Source organism: Hippopotamus amphibius, chromosome 11 (assembly GCF_030028045.1).
Source record: "Hippopotamus amphibius kiboko isolate mHipAmp2 chromosome 11, mHipAmp2.hap2, whole genome shotgun sequence".
In the NCBI taxonomy this organism is placed as follows: domain Eukaryota; kingdom Metazoa; phylum Chordata; class Mammalia; order Artiodactyla; family Hippopotamidae; genus Hippopotamus; species Hippopotamus amphibius.
Window position 1 is genome coordinate 101651888 of NC_080196.1, and position 21128 is coordinate 101673015.

Consider the following 21128-nt stretch of genomic DNA (forward strand, 5'->3'; position numbering starts at 1 on the left):
TTCTCCCACCATCACATCCGTGAACTTCATGGAACCCTGCATGGCTTACTGTTTCCATTAACATCCCATTACCTAACGTAACACCAGGCAATCAAAAGATTAATAAAGAGGAAAGATGGTGATCGAAGATGCCAGTGTTAAGCAGAGAGTGTTTGAAGAGGAAAAATTGGAATTAACTTTTTAAAAAGTCTATTCATTGTTGAATATTGTTATTTAATGCAACTTTACCTCCCCAGCATCAGAACTGGGGATTTGAATCATGCATGTTCAACGTTGCTGATGAATTGCTCCCTCATAGTCATGTTTTCATGAGATTGACTCCTGGTGTTTTATTCTTTAGTTTTTGTCTCTGTGATGATCTCTTCTGGCCATATCTTACCAACGCCAAGGGCAATGGGCCTGCCAGTCACTGAGTCAGGATGTGTGATTGTTGGCTTTCTCTTCATCTCTTCATTCAACACGTTTACTGGTCGCCAGGGACTGGACAGGCACTGGGGTCTCAATACCAAGCAACACAAACAGCCAGTGCCCTCATGGAGGAGGCATCTCCACAGCAAGGCAGGCGGTGGGCCCACAGAGTGAGGCTGAGTGTGGAAAGGGAGGTGCAGAGCTCCAGGGGACAGAGTTGTCTGTCCAGCCTTGGGGCCAGCCAGGGCCTCCCAGGGTGGAGGTGGGGGAGCTGAGATCTGAAAGACAAGTTGGAATGCACTAGCCAAGGAGAGCCAAGGAGAATCAAAAGCATTCCGTGCAGAGAGAGCTGCATGATTGGAGGGAGCAGGCTGAGGGGATGGAAAGGTTAGTGCAGTTGGAGCAGAAAGTCAGAACCAGTGTGACATGAAACTGGAAAGGGAGGCAAGCCTTGCTAAGGAGGGCTTTTGCAATCAACCAGGAGAGCAATTATCATAGTAGTTATGAGTAATTATCACCTCTGTGTACAAATGCTATTTTTGGCACCATCTATAATTGTCTAGTCCTGATCCCTAAAAGGAAAGAGCTGCAACTTTGGGGGGTTTTTGGAGTATCTTTATTTTTATATAATTTTAAAGTGATGGAAAATAAACACAGATAATAAGGATGATGATAGTTGTAACTGACATATAGTAAATATTTATTATGTGCCAACACTGCTGTACACACTTTACACGTCCTAACGAAATCTCTACAACAGCACTGCGAGGGAGGCAGTATTATTCCCCCCATTTTGTGATGTGGAAACTGAGGTTCAGAGAAATTAAATAGAGCAGGCAAGGTCACTTAATAGGTATCATTACCTGTTATGACAACCTGATTATCTTCCATTGGAGAATGGACAGCTTCTTGGCTTTAGTCTTCATAGTGAATTCAAGATCAGATATTCAGTGGAGGTAGGGTAAAATTTTATCTTTGTATTATATACATTCATAGATTTCTTTTAAATTTATAGATTTGACTTTTTAAGTTTCATCAGTTCTATTTTTAAAAGTTAAGGAAGATGTACTTTGTCCACACCGTAGAACACACTCTTCTTTCTTCTCAGAAGCAGCAGGTATAGGGGAAAGGATTTGGGGCCCACTGAAATTTGGGGCCTGACACAGCCTTCCGGCATGCACTTTACTTTTATTGTACATATATTTGTGCTATTTTTCTAGAAAGTCAGTCTCCTAGACCCACGTCACCTTTTTTCCCCTACATTACCTAGCAGGGTTCCTCGTAGTCAAAGAAAAATTTCTAAGGGCGTGAGAATGTGTGTAGTCAAAACAACAGCCCTGACAGCCCTCAAATGTGCCCGAAGGTATTGGATGGAACATTCGGGGATCCTTTTTGGCTTTACATACATCAAAAAGTTCTGTTTTTGATAGGAAGAGGAAGATGCCTTCATAGGCTTTATTTATTTATTTATTTTTTTTTTTATTTTTTTGGGGGGTACACCAGGTTCAATCATCTGTTTTTATACACATATCCCCGTATTCCCTCCCTTCCTTGACTCCCTCCCCCTCGAGTCCCCCCCACCCTCCCCGCCCCAGTCCTCTAAGGCATCTTCCATCCTTGAGTTGGGCTCCCTTTGTTATACAACAACTTCCCACTGACTATTTTACAGTTGGTAGTATATATATGTCTGTGCTACTCTCTCGCTTCGTCTCAGCTTCCCCTTCACCCCCCGCCCCCTCCCATACCTCAAGTTCTCCAGTCCATTCTCTGTACCTGCATCCTTGTTCTTGTCACTGAGTTCATCAGTACCATTTTTAGATTCCGTATATGTGAGTTAGCATACAATATTTGTCTTTCTCTTTCTGACTTACTTCACTATGTATGACAGATTGTAGTTCTATCCACCTCATTACATATAGCTCCATAGGCTTTAAATTGGTTGATTTTCTTTTAAATGTTTTCACTCTCAGGAGCTTTCACTCAAAGATGTGCAGACGATTGTGTTTAAAGGTAATACTGAACTGACGTAGTGGTCAATAATACTGAATTAGAAATAGGAAATAATAATATGAAGCCCTTTGTTTTTCTAGCTAATTTGTGGCACTGGGTCAATGAGGCTTGCGGCCGCCTAAGTGGAAATAAGGTAAATTTAAAAGTCTTAAGTGCCTCCTTTAAGTACTGTTAACAATTTGGGGGAATTCCCTGGTGGTCCAGTGGTTAGGACTCCGTGCTTCCATTGCAGGGGACACAGGTTCAATCCCTAGTCAGGGAACCAAGATCCCACATACCGTGTGCTCGAGGCCAAAAAAAAAAAAAAAAACTTGGTGTTGGCTGACATAGCCATTACTAGTCAAATATTGAGCCAGATCGTGAATGGGTACTTCCTTGAGGGGATGGAACCTCAAATCCCAGGATTGATTCCCTACAGAGTAACTCAAAGCCCAAGTCAGTGCTCATCCTAAATGCTATTTTCTTTGTATTTCATTCCATTTCTGTCACCTCTGTGCCCATGTATTATTTATATTATTATTTTAGTGCCAATCTCGATTGCCTAGGACAGATTCCTAGGAGGAAAGAGCAGTCACATTTCTTTACTCTGTAGTTATCTTGGTGGTTTTTAATTTTGGTATAACTTCAAAATTGTAGGAAAGCAGTGAGAATAGTATAAAAAACTTCCACATGCCCTATACTCAGATCTACCAATTGTTTATATTTTCACATTGCATTATTATTTGCTCTCTGCATGTGTGTATATGTGTATGTATATTTTTTCTCTTGAACCATTTTAGAGTGGCTGACATCGTGCGCCTTACCCTTAAATACTCCCGTGTGAATCTCTTAAGAACAAGGACATTCTCTTTTATAACCGTAGTACATTTATCAAAATCAAAAAATTTAGTAGTGATACAATACTATTATATATTTTACATTTGATCTTAAAATTTCAATAATTATTCCATTAGATCCTTTAGAACTATTTTCTTTGACATGAAGATACATAACTTTTAAACCTTGAGCTCACACTGATTTCTCCAACTCCAGTCCCAGCACTACAGGACTCACTGTAGTCTTTCCTTAACTGTATTTGAATCTTCCCTTCTCCAATAGTAAGAAACCCAGCTCCTATTATTCTCAATATATTTACTCAATTCCAGAATACACAGAAAGTAGTTTCAGAATCACTAAGCCATGCCACAGCACAAAGCAAAGCTGCTAACCAGAGTTCAATATTTGTTTACAGGCTTTTTTTTTTTTAATTTAGATTGAGAGTATAGATGCAATCCCGTGTTCTGAAGTTATATGGGTTAGCTTTCCCCCTTCTTCAGTATAAACATGCTATCCCATTGGAAATGCAGTTACAGTCATCTGTTTCTGGTTGTACTTTATCTAACGGTTCTCCCCGCCCCCCTAATCTTAAATAACCCAAATAAAGTGCCGTAGTGAGTATTCCATCTGCACTTGTTATGGTGGAAATAATTACTATCAACACCATTTTCAGCCGCGTTTAGCAGAACCCTGTTCTAACAACTGGTATTAATGCTCCGCCTTCTGAATTTAAATCAGCAGGAGTCCTCAGGCAACAGTTTTAGCTGCACTCACATGGAAGCCTCTAGTCAGCGTGAAATACTGCTGACTCTGGAAGAGAAGATATTTTCTGAAGATATGTGCTGTCCAGATGGTGGGGGTACCTGTGGGGGTGCGTGTGCAGGTGGCGGTCCCTGTGCGCAGGGAGAAGACGCCAGGATGCTCACCCTGGTCAGCGAGACCGGGGGGGACCCCTTCAGGCAGATTCCCACGGAAAATGAATACGTGGACAGGCCCCCCCAGACCCCAGACTCTGTACTATTCCTCACTCAGCCTGGAAGCACATCCACGCCGCCTTTCCCTGAACCCCTGGAGGTGGGGGAGAATGACAGTCTAAGCCAGTGCTTCACTGGGACAGAGAGCTTGGTGGATTCTGAAAGCTGCCACTTTGCCGAGCCCCCGTGCAGGACTGACTGGATTCCCACGTCCTCCGAAAAGTACTTGCAAAGAGAAGTGGAGGGTGGCAATTGTCCCCGCTGGGCAGCCGGCTCCAACTCTGCAGATGGCTGTGCAGGCTGCGGGAAACCTGCTGGGGAGGACCGGGAACCCCTGATGGGTTCCCCACAAAGTGGACCCTTGCCCCAGTGCGCCTATGGCATGGGCCTTCCGCCCGAAGCAGCTGACATGGCAGAGGCGGGAGGCCAGCCCGTGGACGGGGCTGATACGAGGCTTCCCAGCTCTGTGAGGGGAGGCCCTGGTTCTGGAGGCCCCTCCAGTGACCAGCCACCTGCATCAGGTAAGTGACTCTGCTGGTTTCTCTCTTCTGAGCAAAAAGGCCTGGTCTCTGTGCAGTGTCGGGGGACAAGTGTCACACACTGTTCAGGGGAGAGGAACGCTAACATGGGAAAAATTCAGCTTGAGCATTTTCTCCTGATAAGCCTCTTTACAGGGTGGGTTTTGATTCAGTCCACATGTCGGGTTTATGGATTGTACCCCTGGGCTTCTCTCTCTTGGTTTGTACCTTTTGCATTCAGGCTTCTCACAGTGGGGTTAGACCTCAGATCCCAGCACTCACCAACACTGACCACAGGACTGGCTGAAGTCAAAACATTCCCTCAGATTTCTGGGTTTGGTATTGATTCTGTTTGTTTTTTAAGCAACCCAGGCCTCAAATTTTCCCCCCAAAAGCTCTTATAAATTTCAGGACAACAAACGAAATTGTGTAGTTAATCCTTGATTAATTAATATTTAGTGAGAGTAGCCTGTTGATTCTGGACCAGATTAATGAGGCAGTAGCTGTCCTTTGATGCTTTTTATGAGATGTCCCTTTGATAACCACTGCACAGGATATATTTATAGAGCCAGGAGGATGGCTGTACAATTTAAAATCATTATAGAGATTTATTATTGCACCGCTTAAGCATGAATAGCCCACCCATTGTAATATTATAACTTTTTTCTGCGAAGGTAAAACACCCTCGGTTTTGTTATGTAGTTACAGGGAACTTTGCTGCTGATGGTGAGGGCTTCCTCTGGCTCTGGGGATTATTTGCTGTATTATGGGAAGATTAGGGATCTCGTCAAGAATTTTCTGAAAGCTATAGACACTCTCTCCAGAAAAATGAATATAAGCATATGTACTATTTAAGGGGCCTCACAGAACCCTCCCCCTCTCGAAAACCACAAAGCCCGTTCCCGGACCACCTTTATCCTGGGATGCTTTTTCTTTTCCTTTCCTGCCTCTTTATGTAGACTGCCAGCAGGTCTCACAGCTGGTCTTTGAATTATTTTATAACCATGAGGTAGCTTGATCAGGCCCTAAATGGGGACAGTTTTGCCTCATGCTGACGATGGCTCCTGGCTTATCGGGTAGAATTTGAATCTGTTTTCCAAGCTTTGTGGTTTTGCCTCAACTACACAGATTCACTGATGCGTACATTCTCTATCAGTTCACAGTCAGTCTGAAAGAAGGAGGTAGGTTTGGGGATATTTTGCAAAGAACTGATGTGTTTTCCCTTCAGAAGACCTCAATTTTTTTCCCCCAAGATTTTAAGTAATTCCCACGTCTAAAATTTTGGCTCTCTAGTTCGTTTGTATTGTTTTCTTTCTTTCCTAGAGGTGAATTTTCTCTCCATGGTTGCACACACAGGGAGAACACGAGTACCTGGGGCTGTGGGGAGGAGGGAGGCGGAACCTCAGTGTGGCAGCAGGCACGTCTTGTGACATTGCCAGGGGACAGACTGGTTCTTCAGTTGCTAACATCAGGAAGGTGACATTTGCTTCTGTGTGAACAGCAGCAGCAGTTCTTGGAAGAACAGCACTGGCCAAATTGAAAGAGAGAATTTTTTTCTCAGTGTCATGGAACCAAAAAGGCAGATCTGAGCTCTCCTGTAAGGAGTTAAAACAGTGTCCATCTCCGCTTTTCTTTATCTTTTGTTTCTCCACCACTAAACATCTAGGCATGGAGAAAAGAAAGAAAAAATTGTATCATCAACTAAGTAGTGTTAATTTGCAAAAAGTTTACACTGCTTTTTCTGTCTTAGTCTGGTGCTCAGTTGTATAAAACATCCATAGAGCATCGCCAGCAAGCAGGCCAAGTTCATGTTTGCCTGAGAAGCAGCAGCAGGCGGATTGATTTTGAGGCTGTGCTGTTCTCTCCATAATTACTTCTACATGAACAGGCCTTCTGGTTCCTGGTCAGAATAGCACTTTCTCATTATTGCTTTTTATTTTGTCATAATTTATGTCCTATAAAATGTGTGAAAGAGGATGGAGCTTGGGTGAAAGTTATGGGTGGGGTTAATCCTATGTGATCTCCTAAAAGCCATTGTGCTCTCAGGACTTGAGGGAGGTGACCTTTTTACTGGCTTTTGGATTTTTATATGTGAGTATTTTTTAAAAAAAGAAAAACAACCAAATGAAGTGGTTTCTGCAGAAATGACAGGGTTGGGCACCTCCTCAGTAGGGAAAAGTATGTCCTTTGCACCCAGCTTCCTTTTGAAGAGAATGATATTTCTTCAAACAGCTCCACAAGTGTATCTTTCAAAAATAACACCGGATGCTAAGGCTATTTTAGCAGTGTCACAACTCTTAAAAAACAGGGAGGATTATCAGCAGAAACCAATGGAGGGGGAAAACATACTTGTGGTTTTGTTTTGCGTAACCATGTGTTAATTTACGTCTTAAATTATCCTGATGACATGATGGTGGTTATCTTGGTTACAAGCCCTTTCACCTGGAGTTTGGAGAATCCTGTGTCTAGAAAATTATTTCATGTGACAGAAAGAACAACTTCTTATGATTTATATGTCACTAGTTGGCCTGTGACTTGCTTCTGGTTCCTGAGATCCCTTAATTGGTTGAGACACTTCTGAGCTGGAGAGAGTTGTTTGTTTGTAGGACCAACAATTCTTAACAAGCACCAGCTACATGATTCTCTATCAAATCTTTTTTTCAAAGATTTTTTTTTGATGTGGACCATTTTTTTTAAAGTCTTTATTGAATTTGTTACAATATTTCTTCTGTCTTATGTTTTGGTTTTTTGGCCACGAGCCGTGTGGCCTCTTAGCTCCCTGACCAGGGATCGAACCTGCACACCTGCATTGGAAGGCGAAGTCTTAACCACTGGACCGCCAGGGAAGTCCTGTCTGTCAAATCTTTACTGAGGGTCCACTGAGACGTGGAGACTTGGAAAAGCTTGGAAAACAAGTAGGGACTGGTACCAGGGAGTGGACAACACAGAAAGAATCAATAATTTGAGAAAGCGAGGCCCTCCATGGCCAGCCCTCTCTCTAACCTGTGGCTGGTTGGTCCCCTTCACCCAATTGCCCACCTGAGTTTGGCCATGCCAGCTCCAGCCGCTTTTAGTGGGAACCTCTCTCTTTCCTGCTTCTGCACTGCAATGGGCTTCCCCTAGTATGGCCACCCTGTCCCCACACTGTCCCCTTTTCCAGAGCGCCCAGCTCCTCCTGACCTTCAAGTCCCAGCTCAAATGCTGCTTCCTAAACCAGGGATTCACGTTGGCTGCCTGGGCGGCCATTCCCCTTCCGAGCCCTCGGCAGCCCCTTGTAATTCGTCCTGGCATCTTCTTCCCCGAGCCCAGCACACTCACACCTTTATCAACAACCACCTCTAGGCAGCCACAACCAGTCGGTAGGAATTGCCATGACCTGCCCCACACCTGATCTTTCCAGTCTCTCCCAAGGCAGCTCAGTCACAGTATAAGTGAGTAAATGCTAATAAGCTCATCCATTCGTTCATTCTTTCATCCAGTCATGAGTAACTGAAGGAATAAGATCCCATAGCTTCCATTTGTTCCGTAACTCACTCTCAGTCTCCTACCTCTTCGGTCTGTTCTGGGGAGCAGGGGGCCAGACAGGGGATGGAAGGACAGCCATTAGCTGTCCTAGGCAGACTTAGGCATCCTGGGTAGAGAGGGCAGAGATGGCAGAAGTAAGGATGCACTGGTCCATCCAAGTGGCACAGACACACCTAGGCTAATGCCTGGGAGCCAAGGGCCCTGTAGGATAAGGGTACCCGCCTGACTCCAGTGTCTCCCATCCCTGGGCCCAAGAAATGACTATTCTTGACCATCCACTTCCATCCAGAAAGACAGATAAAGGTTTTCTTCCCCTTCCTTCCCCACCGCCTCTCTCCCACCCCACCAGCAAAGGACAGTCCTGTTTCTAAACTTTCTTCTCTCTCCTGTTGAAATGCCATCCATTAACTTGTGTTTGACTTTTAGCTAATTATTGTAAGGGCAGGTACTAGCTCACTCATTCTATAAGTTAAGAAGTATTTTATAATGCAGTTATTTGGTAATAAAATTCAGCATTCATTGGTGCTAAAAGTCAATGCATTATTTCAAAATATATGAAAAATTTGTTCACTATAGGCTTTAATTTAGCTCTACTTGCCTTCTTTCTGTTCTAATGGGGCTCATTTTGGAAGGGTTTCTGTGAGCCATTCTAAGTAATTTTCAAGCATGATTCAGAATGGAACTATTAAGTACTGCTTCCCTTCCCATATCATCATAGACCCAGTTTCTTCCAAATGCCTGAAACAGATCTTGCATTTCCATAAAAAGGAAAATCACATGAGAAGCATATGGCTTAAATATAAAATAAGTTTTTAAAAAATTCCAAAAGAACCCAATATAGCCTGGGTAATTTGAGTGTATTTGTGTATATTTTTAGTTCTCCTTGGAAGAAAATCTACATGACAATTGGGTGGTATTATTTGCTATAGTTCTTGTCATTTAATATTCATATGTTATGCATTTTAAACAACATAATAAGCCTTTGAGAAGACAAGTGTACATTACCTTGCTTAAAAAAATGTAAATTCTGTGAGGGATTGACTTCTTAAAAGGAAGCTTGTTCTCTCTGCCTGAGAAATAGCGATTCTGTGGAGGCTGCTATGCAAAACAGGGACTCAGCAAAGTATAAACATCTTTCTGGTCATGATGGGACACTTCATTTGTTCATTGTTTCTGTTGACTTAAAGTGCTGTTTTTAACTTTCTCAAGTGACCTGAAAATTTTTTTAGCTGTCACATTAAATATTAATATTAAGCCAACCAACCCATTTTAAATGTTAGAAACTCTTCAGATTTTCTAATTTAATAAAAACCCTCACATCATGCTAGTTTTCAAATCATCCTTTTGGGTAGCCTTCACGCAGAAGTCTATCAATCCCCTTGTGTTCAGAGACACGTCAAGACTGTTCTGACATCCTGAAGGTTGCATTTTACCAGTGATGTTATAGGTATTAGTTATTACTATTAGTGCTGGCTAAGTGCTTCGTATGGGTATTATCTTCCCACTTCCTCACAGAAATCCTATGGGCGACTTCCTCACCCAGGACCCCACAGCTAGTCAGTGATGAAACCACAACTCACGTATCTGATTCTGAAGCCTGTGCCTTAAACCATGGCCCTGTGTCCCCATAAATCAGTGCTAATGATACTGATTCCATGTGTTTACCATGTGCTGGGGAGTTCTCAGTGCGCCACGGAATAAGGGCAAAGCTGGGCAGGGATCATTGGCTACCGAGGCTGATCGCGGGGCAGTGGCCACGCCAGGCCCAGAAGTTTCCGTGGGAAGGGCCGCTAGTGTCTGTGCAGGAGGTGATGGCCACCTTGGCCTCTGAGTCCCCTCTCTTCTGCATTTGTCTCAGGAAGTTAATAGTTTTCACCATCACCAATTCTTTTGTGAGGAAAGCTCTTTCTTGCCCATGCCGCCAACCCCATCTTTTTTTAAAAGTAAAATAAAGTTAAAATAAATGCCAGGGGTAGCTTTGCTGGGGAAAACTGGCAGAAGGACAGCTTCGGAGTAAGGAAGAGGGAAGCAACAGGCCTGGCTTTGCTTGTATTCCCAGAGGTCTGTGGACTAATGGGACCTATGAAAGCCTTAAGCCTTCTTAAGGCATCTTGGGCAAGTCTCATGCACCCCACCTCTCCCTTTTTACACTACTCCCCCTTACCAGCCGCCAGCAAGGGAGAGGTCTCCCCTAACATCAGAACATCCTGGGGCTTCCTTGGCTCTCAGTGGAGAGAGCTACCCCTTCTGGGGCATGTACCCACTGGAGAAACCACGGCAACCATGCTGATAAGGGTGCCCCATGCACCCACCTTGCTGACGTGGGGTCCCGTTGCCTCGCCATCCCAGGGCCTTGCCCTATCAGGTCCATTTGCACAACGTGTAAAATCCCCTGAAAGGCAGAAAGCAGATTTTAAGAAATGATTACTTGTAAGCAGGACTATTCAGGACCGAGGCATACTATAAGATAAGGCTATCCTATGATATAGGATAAGGATAACCAACTCATTTGAAAGCTTGTCTTACTCTAGTGCTGCATTCAACTCGCAGCTGACTTGCATGATGAGAAATGAGATGCTGAGGGTTTCGTGTAGAATTACGTAGATGAGTGTTCAAACCAGAAACAGAATGATGGATTGTTTCAGCAAAGAAAATAAGTTGGTTGGATTTCTAGATGTAAGTGCCCTTTCAGTCTTCAAGATACTTTGAAATCTTTCAACAAGACAGAGATGGAAAGATAACATGACTGCTCAGTACATTTCCCAAATCTCTTGTTTCCTTGGGAGTTCCATAAGCACAGATATTACATTCTGAGAGTAGTAATGCCAGCCTTGCACAGTGAGAAATTGTGTTATTTCCCAAGCATTTTCAAATCCATCCTCTCGTTTGACCCTGTGCCATCCTGCTGGTATTCAAGCATTCGTTTATTCATTCATTTAACATTTATCATGCGCCTGCTCTGGGTGGCCGCACCCTGCCAGGCTAGCTGGGCTTGAAAACTGATGCTCATTTCCTAAAGGAACAGACCAAGTTGATAGGTAGTTTGTTCCAATTCCACAGCTAGTGGGGGCCAGGCCAGGGCAGGTTCAGAGCTTTCAGGGCCCTGCACTTCTGTCCCAGCCCCATCTCTGTCCCTCTTGTACTCGGCCAGCCACTGAAACCACCACCCCTTTAGTCACCGGTCATGTCCCTTCTGCTCTTCAGAGAGTGAAACACCACTCTAAGCTACTAAAGTCTTTTTGCTGTTGAGGTTAAGACAGGTGAGATAGGATGCCATTGCTGTTACGTGGTAGACTACTTGCAGGTGAGTCTGCATTGTGAGAAGACTGGAGAAAGAAGACTGTTGGTTTTCATCCCTGAAGCCACGTCAGTCAGTAGAGGGGGGAAAAGAAGCAAACCTGGAATGCTCACACGCGGAGTAGCTGCGAGTTGGTGCTTGTAGGGCAGCCTGCCTCGCACAGAGGGAGCACGCAGTATCTTCTGGATCTGGGGTGCTCCTTCACTGTTAGCACTGTAATAGTGATCCAGCTTAACCTTCATCTAGCTCCCCTTAACCATGGATTAGCCCACACTCTCCTGACCTCTGAGTGAGCTGACAGAAGCCGACAGCACACTGACTCACAACTAATGGGTCACTCTGGAACACCCCGGACCTCCTGCTCCCACCTGGAGAATAGCCACGCTCCCTAAAATCCATGGGTCTTCCCAGTCTCATGAGTGTAAGCCAATTCTGTGGTAATTTAAAAGTTTAACTGTTCTATTAACTGGTAAAAAAAAAAAAAAAAAGTAGTTGATAAGCATGAGAATTATTTCTATGGAAACTATTAATTGCTTCAGGATGATTCAAAGATTGAGCTGCTAAAATCTTTTCGCTGTTGAAGTTGAGAGGGTGAGACGGTGAGAGATTGAGGCAATAAAACTCTAGGCAGTTTCTGCACTTAGACTGTTTGGCAGCTGACTTGGTTCTCATTTCACTTTAAAGAAACCAAAACGAGATGGGAGGCAAAGCCTGACAGGTGTAACTGATACAGTCAGCAGAGGTTTTCCCAAAGGGACAGGCCTCAGTTCTGTATCAGAAAGTGGATGTTGAAAGTTTTATAGCAGGTGACAAGTCGTTTGAACTCCAGGGAAACGTATCACAGAGTCCGCATTTTTGGAGCACCGGTGGGTAGTGTCTGCAACTCAGAGTTTTACCAAACATTGAGTTCTTTATCAGTAGAGAAAATTAGATCTGCAAACGTGTCTGCAATACTGAAACGTGTCCAACTTACAAGATGTTACCTCCAAAAAGAGTGACACTAAATTAGAGCATCAGTGAGGGGCAAAAAAAAAAAAAAAAACCAGAGCAGCACTCCTTATAGCTATCTGCCACCAGCTACAAAATTTCCAGAGCCCAGTGAAAAGTGAAACTGTGAAGCTCCTTGTGCAAAAGTTAATAAGAATTTCAAGATGATGACAGCAGAACATTAAACAAGCCATGGGGCCCTCTGAGCACAGGGCCCTGTGTGACTGCACAGGTCACGTGCCCCCGAAGACAGCTCTGCTGTCACTTACTGTCACTGGCAAATAAGTAGAGCTTTTAAAATAAGTTTAGTCTGTACCAGTTTACTACTCTCATAAAAGTCAGTGTGAATGGAACAGACTTGGACTTGCTCGAAGGTGGTTTTTGTCATTAATTGTACTTCTGATAAAGAAACACATGAAGAATAAGATTGTCTGAGAATCTCATACTCCTTATAAGTAACTTTTCTTTACCTAGAATTGTGAGGAATTTAAAGGCCTTTTTTTTGGTCCTCCCCTCCCCACTGTGCCCCCACCCCCAGAACAGTATTCTTGATCCGGTCTGTGGATCAAAGAATTCTGAAACGTTTAAATGTATCTCTTAGGCAGAAGGGTTTGAGTTCCATTTTGCAAAAAAAAAAAAAAACCAGAAAATAAGAATATAGGTCCTGTAGAATATATCAAAGATATATTGTTGACCATGAGGCAAAGGCATGGAGTCAAATTCTTAAGAAGAAAAGTTTAACACAAAAGCTTGATGGTAAGATGGTGGTTTAAAACAAATGGGTTTTTATCTGAGTTCAGACAAAATGAAGATTCTGACAAGGAGTAAGATTAAACAATGGAGTCATGATGATTTCTTGGGAAATAACCTTTAAACGATGGAGAAATTATATATACCATGACATAAACAGATAAATCAATATGAAGAGGGTGAAGAACAAATTCAAGACCATAAATCAATCACGTAGTGGCTAGCATATTGCCCGATGTGTAGGTTTACATGATGCTGAAGAACAACCGAACCAGCAGTCAATTTTGTAATAATAAAAAGCTAGAGAAATTATACCAAGAAAAAAATCATAAAGTAACAAAATTTTCTGCTTTTATTAAATAGACATGGGATATTTTAAATTGGAATAGAATGTTTATGGTATACATGAATTATTACTATTTTTTAATTTATTTATTTTATTTATTTATTGGCTGTGTTGGGTCTTTGTTGCTGCACACAGGCTTTCTCTAGTTGCTGCGAGTGGGGGCTACTCTTCATTGTGGTGTGCAGGCTCCTCACTGTAGTGTCTTCTCTTGTGGAGCACAGGCTCTAGGTGCGTGGGCTTCAATAGTTGCAGCACATGGGCTCAACAGTTGTGGCTCACGGGCTCTAGAGCACAGGCTCAGTAGCTGTGGTGCATGGGCTTAGTTGCTCCGTGGCATGTGGAATCTTCCTAGGGCAGGGCTCAAACCCATGTCCCCTGCATTGGCAGGCAGATTCTTTACCACTGTGCCACCTAGGAAGTCCTACATGAATTATTTTTGATTTCTCACTTTGACTTGTTCTGTTAACTAACTAGTGATCCCTCAACTAGGAAGACTTTTCTTGTTAGTTACTATGCTTATTCATTCTGTTGCTGCTACAATAGAAACTCTTGGTTGGTAATTGCTGGGTTACTTGAAAAAGTCATTTACAAGTTCACATCTTAAACATCTTTTTTAACTTAAAACATATAACCTACATTCACACATAGATTTTTTTTTTTTTACTATAGGGACATAAGTGTTGGCCGATTATAGATTCCTGAGCCTTTTTCACATTAACCACACCATCTTAATTTCCAGTTTCTATTTCTTTACTGCAGAATGAGAAGTTACAGACCTTTGCAGAACAAATTTGAGTGCAAACTCCTGTTTCATTTTTAAAGTCTCTTTTTCTTTTCACAGTTGCCTGTCCACAACACCACACACAAGTTCAGCAGCTTGTTGATGTCTTTCATTTTGCATTTAGTGGCTCACATTTATTTGGGTCCTTGCAAAGCATTCACTTTAGTTTTCTCAGAAACACTTGCCTTTTTTTCATACTTACATTATACAACTTTACATAAAGATATAGCCCTCGCGCTTAGAGCCCGTGCTCCACAAGAGAATCCACCACGATGAGGAGCGTGCACATCCAGAAGAGTAGCTTCCACTCGTCACAAGTAGAGAAAGCCCATGTGCAGCAATGAAGACCCAACGCAGCCAATAAATAAATAAATAAAGTTTATTAAAAAAAAAAAAGATATAGACAGACCTTGGAGATACTGCAGGTTAGTTCCACACCACCGCAATAAAACAAACATTACAATAAAGTGAGTCACATGAAGTTTTTTGGTTTCCCAGTGCGTATAAAGTTATGTTTACACTATACTGTAGTCTACTGTGTGCAATAGCATGTATAAAGAAATAACATACATACTTTAAAAATACTTTATTACCAAAAAATGCTAACCTTCATCTATCTGACAGTGTAGGGTTGCCACAAACCTTCAACTTGTAAAAAAAAAAAAAAACAAAAAAAAAAACAGGATTTTCAAAGCACAATAAACCCAAGAGCAAGAAAACGAGGTATGCTTGTATTTTCATTAGCTTTCCTGATGAGTTCAACTAGTTAAAAACAGACTTGAGAACCAACTTGGTGACTGGTGGGAGCAGAAAGACATAGGCATACTAGAAAATAGACCCCTAGCATAAAGTATACTGTATGTTATGAGCACCTGTCTGTGTGTTTTATTTTTTTTTAATTTTTATTTTATATTGGAGTATAGTTGATTTACAATGTTGTGTTTCAGATGTACAGCAATAGATATACATACACATATCTAGTCTTTTTCAAATTCTTTCCCCATTTAGGTTATTGCAGAATATTGAGTAGCGTTCCCTGTGCTACACAGTAGGTCTTTACTGATTATCTATTTTAAATATAGTAGTGTGTATATGTTAATCCCAAACTCCCAATTGATCCCCTCCACCCTTCCCCTTTGGTAACCATAAATTTTCTAAGTCTATGAGTCTGTTTCTGTTTTGTAAACAAGTTCATTTGTATCATTTTTTTTAGATTCCACATTTAAATGATATATTTGTCTTTCTCTGACTTCACTTAGTATGATAATCTCTAGGTCTATCCATGTTGCTGCAAATGGCATTATTTCATTCTTTTTAATGGCTGAGTAATATTCCATTGTGTGTGTGTGTGTGTGTGTGTGTGTGTGTGTGTGTGTGTGTTTGTGTGTGTACCACATCTTCTTTATCCATTTACCTATTATGGACATTTAGGTTGCTTCCATGTCTTTCCTATTGTAAACAGCACTGCAATGAATGTTGGGGTGCACATATCCTTTTGAACCATAGTTTTCTCTGGATATATGCCCAGGAGTGAGATTGCTGGATCATGTCTCTGTGTTTTAGAAGGAATGGAGAACGTGGTAGTTGATGAATGGAACACTAGCTGCCCTTGTCCAAGTTGCTTGAGGAATTAACAGATAAATAAATCCTTGCCACCAACCCATCTAGGAACATACCCAATAAAGCTGCCAATGGGAGAAACAGTGTGAGTCACAAATCCTCCCTTGTGACTTTCAATTTGTTGCTTGTACTTGAAATCTCTGTTTTCATTGAAATCCCTGTAATGGGCCACTGAGCCTACCTCAGCATCTCTGCAGGTACCCTGTGGGTGAAGGGAAGGCTCCTGGAATTTCCTGAATGCTGTAGGTATTTCAGTCAGAGCATCCAAAATATGCCTTCCACATTTCGGGGAAATCTCTTCATGGAAAGTAATGACAGAAATGATTTTATCTGTGTAAATTATTATTATGCTTTGTCACAACAGAGAAGAAAAAAAAAAAAGATGAGGTTAGTAATGAGGAACTGTTTTGATGTTCACCTTTCCTGGTCAGACTGAAAGATTCTGCCTGCGATGCTGTGTTGGGGCTTCTCTGCACCTGCTTGGTTTGTGGCACTTATTTTCGCCTGGGTCATTTCTAGAGCATCAGTTTCTAAAATAGGAGTAAAAGAGGTAGTAGGTTTACTAACATTTGTTGAACTTTCTATTTGGTTTTCAAAAGGCCCACTAATTAAATGCTGGCTAAATCCAGTCGCCCACAAAAAGTGATGATAGAACCACCTGGGGAAAAAACACCCCCCAGAGTTCAAAAGGAAAGAGTGACTTGTAAGATCGGTTTTGTTTGCTTGGTTGCTTGGGTTTTTTTTTTTTTTTTTTCCCATTTTAGTCTTATGAATCTCTGTTTTTTTCTAGGAGCTTAAAAAAATGTTAAGGAAATTAATTTCTGCTAAATACTGAGCCCATGTCCCTCCAGGGCTGAGCTTAGGGACCTCTCTAGGGAGAGTGAAAAGATGTGAAAGAGTCTGGTCAGAGAGGAGGCTGGGCTGAGGTGGGGTCCAGGGTCCTATCAGGCAACAACGTTCGCTCCAGCCTTTGCTTCCCTTCCCGATGCACTTGACCATTGCCGCGTATCCATCGTGTGCGCGCACACCCTTCTGCCACATCTGAATCCCGTCCGTGAGTCTGCGATCCGGGTGTGCTCTCCTGCCAGTGTCGCCCAAGGTCCACGTGGCCAACGACAAGACTTGAGGGTGGCCCACCATCTTGCTTCTCTTCCCTCGTCTTCTTTCTCCCTCCTTCTACCTTCCTTAGCCTCAGTCAGGCCGGGTGAGATGACAAAGGAAGGAACCACAGGGAGTGCCCCATGCCTCTTAGGAGCCGTGTGGGTAGGAGGGGCGGCCCGGGAGAGGGCTGGGGCGCCGGCGCCCCTCCATTCATTGGGAAACTTTCCTCTCACAAGACCAAGTTCTCGCCCAGAATCGATGACTCACCCTCTGCGTGTTCTCTCTTCCTCTCCCCTTGTAGGAAATGTGACTGGAAACAGTAACTCCACGTTTATTTCCAGCGGGCAGGTGATGAATTTCAAGGGCGACATCATCGTGGTCTACGTCAGTCAGAACTCGCAGGAGGGTCCGGCGGGGCCGGGCGGCGGCGCGGCAGAGCCGGTAGGCCGCCCGGTGCAGGAGGAGAGCCCGCCGTGCTGCGACTCGTTCGCCGGCCTCGGGCCGCGTTTCCCGGACACGTGCGCCGGCCTCGAGGTGGGCCCGGGGCTGCAGGAGCGCGGCGCCCCGGGGCCCGACGAGGCCTCGCGACCGGTGCAGGAGCAGGGGGAGGTCGAGGCCGGCGCGCCCGAGACGCGGCGCTGAGAGCGGCCGGGGACCCGCTGCGGTTCACAGCGCCCCACCGAGCAGCCATGCCGCGGACCCGACGCCGACCCGTCGGCCTTCCCGGCCGCCGTCCGCGCGGCGCCCGTCGGGAGCTCAGTCCCCATCTGGCGGCGCCGGCCACGCGCCTGCGCCTGCGCGGAGCTAGGGGCGGGGCCTCTGCGGGGGCGGGGCCCCGGCTCCGCGCCTTTAAGCCCCTCCATTCGGTACAGCTACGTCAAGTGACCTGAAGTTCTTCATCCACCTTGCTCTGAATTGAACCGGGAACTTTTTTTTTTTTAAACCGTACATTTGTTATTACTTCTCACTGCCATCCACAGTCACGTGTCAGCTAACTGCACAGGTACACGTTGCTCTCTTCGGTTGCTCCACTTTTTACCTCCTTTGAGTGTTTTTCTCTTTCCCCGTCCACGTCCCAGTATCAGTTCATCAGCAGTTCGTCTCTGTATGACATCTGTGTTTATGGCTGTCCTGTTCTATTTGGGTCTGTATTCTGCGCCCCCCTCCCCGTCCTCTGTATTTGATGTTTGTATTTCACTGTCTCTCACAAAGATTTTCTTGTTACTGCCCCCCCCCTTTTTTTTTTCTTTTTACTCTAACGATTTTCTTGAAAATTCTCGTAAGGGTGACGGGTCTTCTTTATGTATTTTGCACTCCTTCTCAAAAGTAAATGCCTGTGCTTTAGTGATGGCTCTGAGGTGGGGGGTTGCCAGGGGGAGGGGGCGAGGAGTCTGTACTAAGCACTTACTTTTGGGAAAAGGCTAGAAATGTGAAGCCTCGGGGGAGGCTTGAGGAACAAGAGGAGGGACTTTTAGCTTTTGAAAAGTTTTCTGAGTTCTCAGTTTTCTAAAGGAAGGAGAAGGGGAAACCCTATTTTCCCTCCTGAATGATTTTAAGTTTGAGTCAATTTGTAGGCAGCGCTAAGTTGCAATTTGTATCTGCCTCCTTCACTGCATCTCAAAATGGTTCATTGCCCCCACCCCGCCCCAACCTGAGGGTGACTGTACCTACCCATCCCAGCAGAGGCAATCAGTCCTTGGGCAACTAAAGCTCTAAAAATTCAAGTTGCTGCTCTTGGCGTTCTGATTCTTGATGTCTCCCTGGAAAAGATGTGGAAAATGAGTAGGACACGGGATGGCCTGCACACACAGTGAAAAGAAAGTTCAAGAAAGGAAGAATAAGGTTGAAATGTTAATGTGCATTGTTTTTTTTCTTTGTGAACAGGAATAGCATAAATGCATTTAGCCGGTAGACCCCATTTTCTTCCTAAATAATTGTGTATCTGTAATTTACCTTTGTAGAAGTGGAAAACATGACTGTTATTTTCCATGCATTTAAATTAAAAACCAAATCCTTATATTGTGAACTTAAGAAAACTTACCATAAGGGTGCTTTTCGCTCAGCATCACTGCTCTTGTGAGGACACATACAGTGTGAGTCAGATTGAAAGGAGTTACCTGGGATGTTTTGTCTATTGTGGCCAGTGAGCATTTGCTCTCCTCAGATTCTAAAGTTAGAATGCCTGAGCACATGAAAATTAATTTGGCGGATATGGTGAGTTTTAAGAGTGCTGATAGTAGTCAGTGTCCAGACTTGAATGGCCACGAATGCCCAGCTGAAGGGAGTGATTGTTGATCTCTGATTTCTCCCTGTTGGTTGCAGGTCTCTTGGAAATGCTAGAATAGTAGCCGTCAATTATGATTTTTAGTGGAGAAGCAGAGGTGGCTCTATAATTTATGGGGCTTCTTAGCAGACATGAAAAACTGCAAGAAATAACTGCATTGCCAGGATGATCTGATGGTGGGAATTTACTGTCTGTGCTGCCCTTTTAGTTCACATCCATCCGCAGAGAGATGTTAAAAGAATGGAAGAAACCATTATACCTTTTGATATATTAAACAAAGTATAGTTCACAAAGGAGAAGGCTGAGCTAAAGACCCACGTTTCGACTGTGACTGGCATCATCTCACTGCTACTACTTTACCTTTCTGTGCTTTCTTTTTTTTTCCTACAAAAAGGCACTAATGATAATTTTTGACACTTTCCCTACCTAGAGATAACAAAAGGATACTACAGTGAATGTTGAGCTCCTTAAATAAAAGGTGCTAAATAAATACAGAAGAATCTACTTTCAAAAAAAGGTAGTATTCTTTCCCACGCCGATCCCTACTAATTCTCTATTGATCCAAAGACAATTAAATGTATAGAAAATGTATAGCAAATATAGGTCTATGTCTGTGTATTATAGAGATGTATATGACAGATGTAAACAGAATGAAATGAAGACAATAATGGAAAACTGGGGAATGTGATAAAGAGATTATTAAACTTATATTTGGTGATAAAAAAATCTTTTTTCTTGGCTTGTTTAAACAAAGCTTGTGAAATAATGATCTGACTTCTTTCTGATCTCTGTGATGTGCCGTGGTACCAAATGTTGGTTATATTGTGTCACTGGTGGAAACCACAACAGGCGTTGGGACAGAAAGTGCTTTGTTTTAATAATGTATCTACCGCTGATTTCATAAGAAGGTTTTTTAAAATACAGGTTGGCTAGGCAGTGAAAGAGTTGAAAGGAAAATGGAGTCTAGTGTTTTCTACCCACACCTAATGCAACTGTGAGAAGTAGGAAGAATTAATTTCTCCTCTCTACCTGTAAACACGAAGAGCAGTTTGAATGTGAGGTATTGGAACCTCCCTGTGGCGGGGGAAAGAGGACTCTTGCTGTGTAACAAGCTGCCCCAAAACTTATTGGTTTAAAATAACCACCATTGATTTAGCTCCCAGCTCTGTGGGTTGGCTCAGCTTGATTGGTTTGTTAGGCCTGGGCCAGCCCTACTGGGCTTGCTGACCCTAGTGCAGTCAGCCGGCTGGCTGGCTGGGGAGAGGCTGGCTGGATTGAGCCCTGTCCATGTGGTCCTTCCTCCTCCCAGCACGCTGCCCTGGACTGCGTGTCATGGTGGTGCTTGGCTTCCGAGAGAGCAAGCAAAACCACGGCTTTTTGAGACCTAGGCTTCAACTGGTGTGCTGTCGGTTCCACCACATTCTGTTGGCCAAAGCAAGACACAGGACAGCCCAGATTGAAGGGATGGGGATACAGAGTTGCAGGGTGACACTGAGAGAGCGGTGCATAAAAGAAGGGGAGAATGGGGCCCTTTTGCTGTCTCTCTACCACAGGCACATTGTGCATGACCAAATGGTGCAAGGGAGAGTACGGCTGGAAACAGGAGAGGAGCATTTTCCGGCCTCCAATAAGGGCTTCCGTCTCTGGTAACCAAATTCCTCTGATACAGAGTACAGTGAATTCCTGCAAATGAGAGATCCCCACATTCAT

General features: G+C 43.6%; 1 protein-coding gene across 1 annotated transcript in view; it reads left to right on the forward strand.

The window, feature by feature from the left end:
* Positions 1-17776, forward strand: part of TNFRSF11A (TNF receptor superfamily member 11a) — a 51756-nt gene extending 33980 nt beyond the window's left edge. The window contains exons 8-10 of the mRNA XM_057700667.1: positions 2499-2551; positions 3973-4729; positions 17436-17776. Coding sequence (XP_057556650.1) covers positions 2499-2551; positions 3973-4729; positions 17436-17776 — 1151 coding nt within the window. The remainder of the gene's footprint in view (positions 1-2498; positions 2552-3972; positions 4730-17435) is intronic.
* Positions 17777-21128: the final 3352 nt, after the last annotated feature.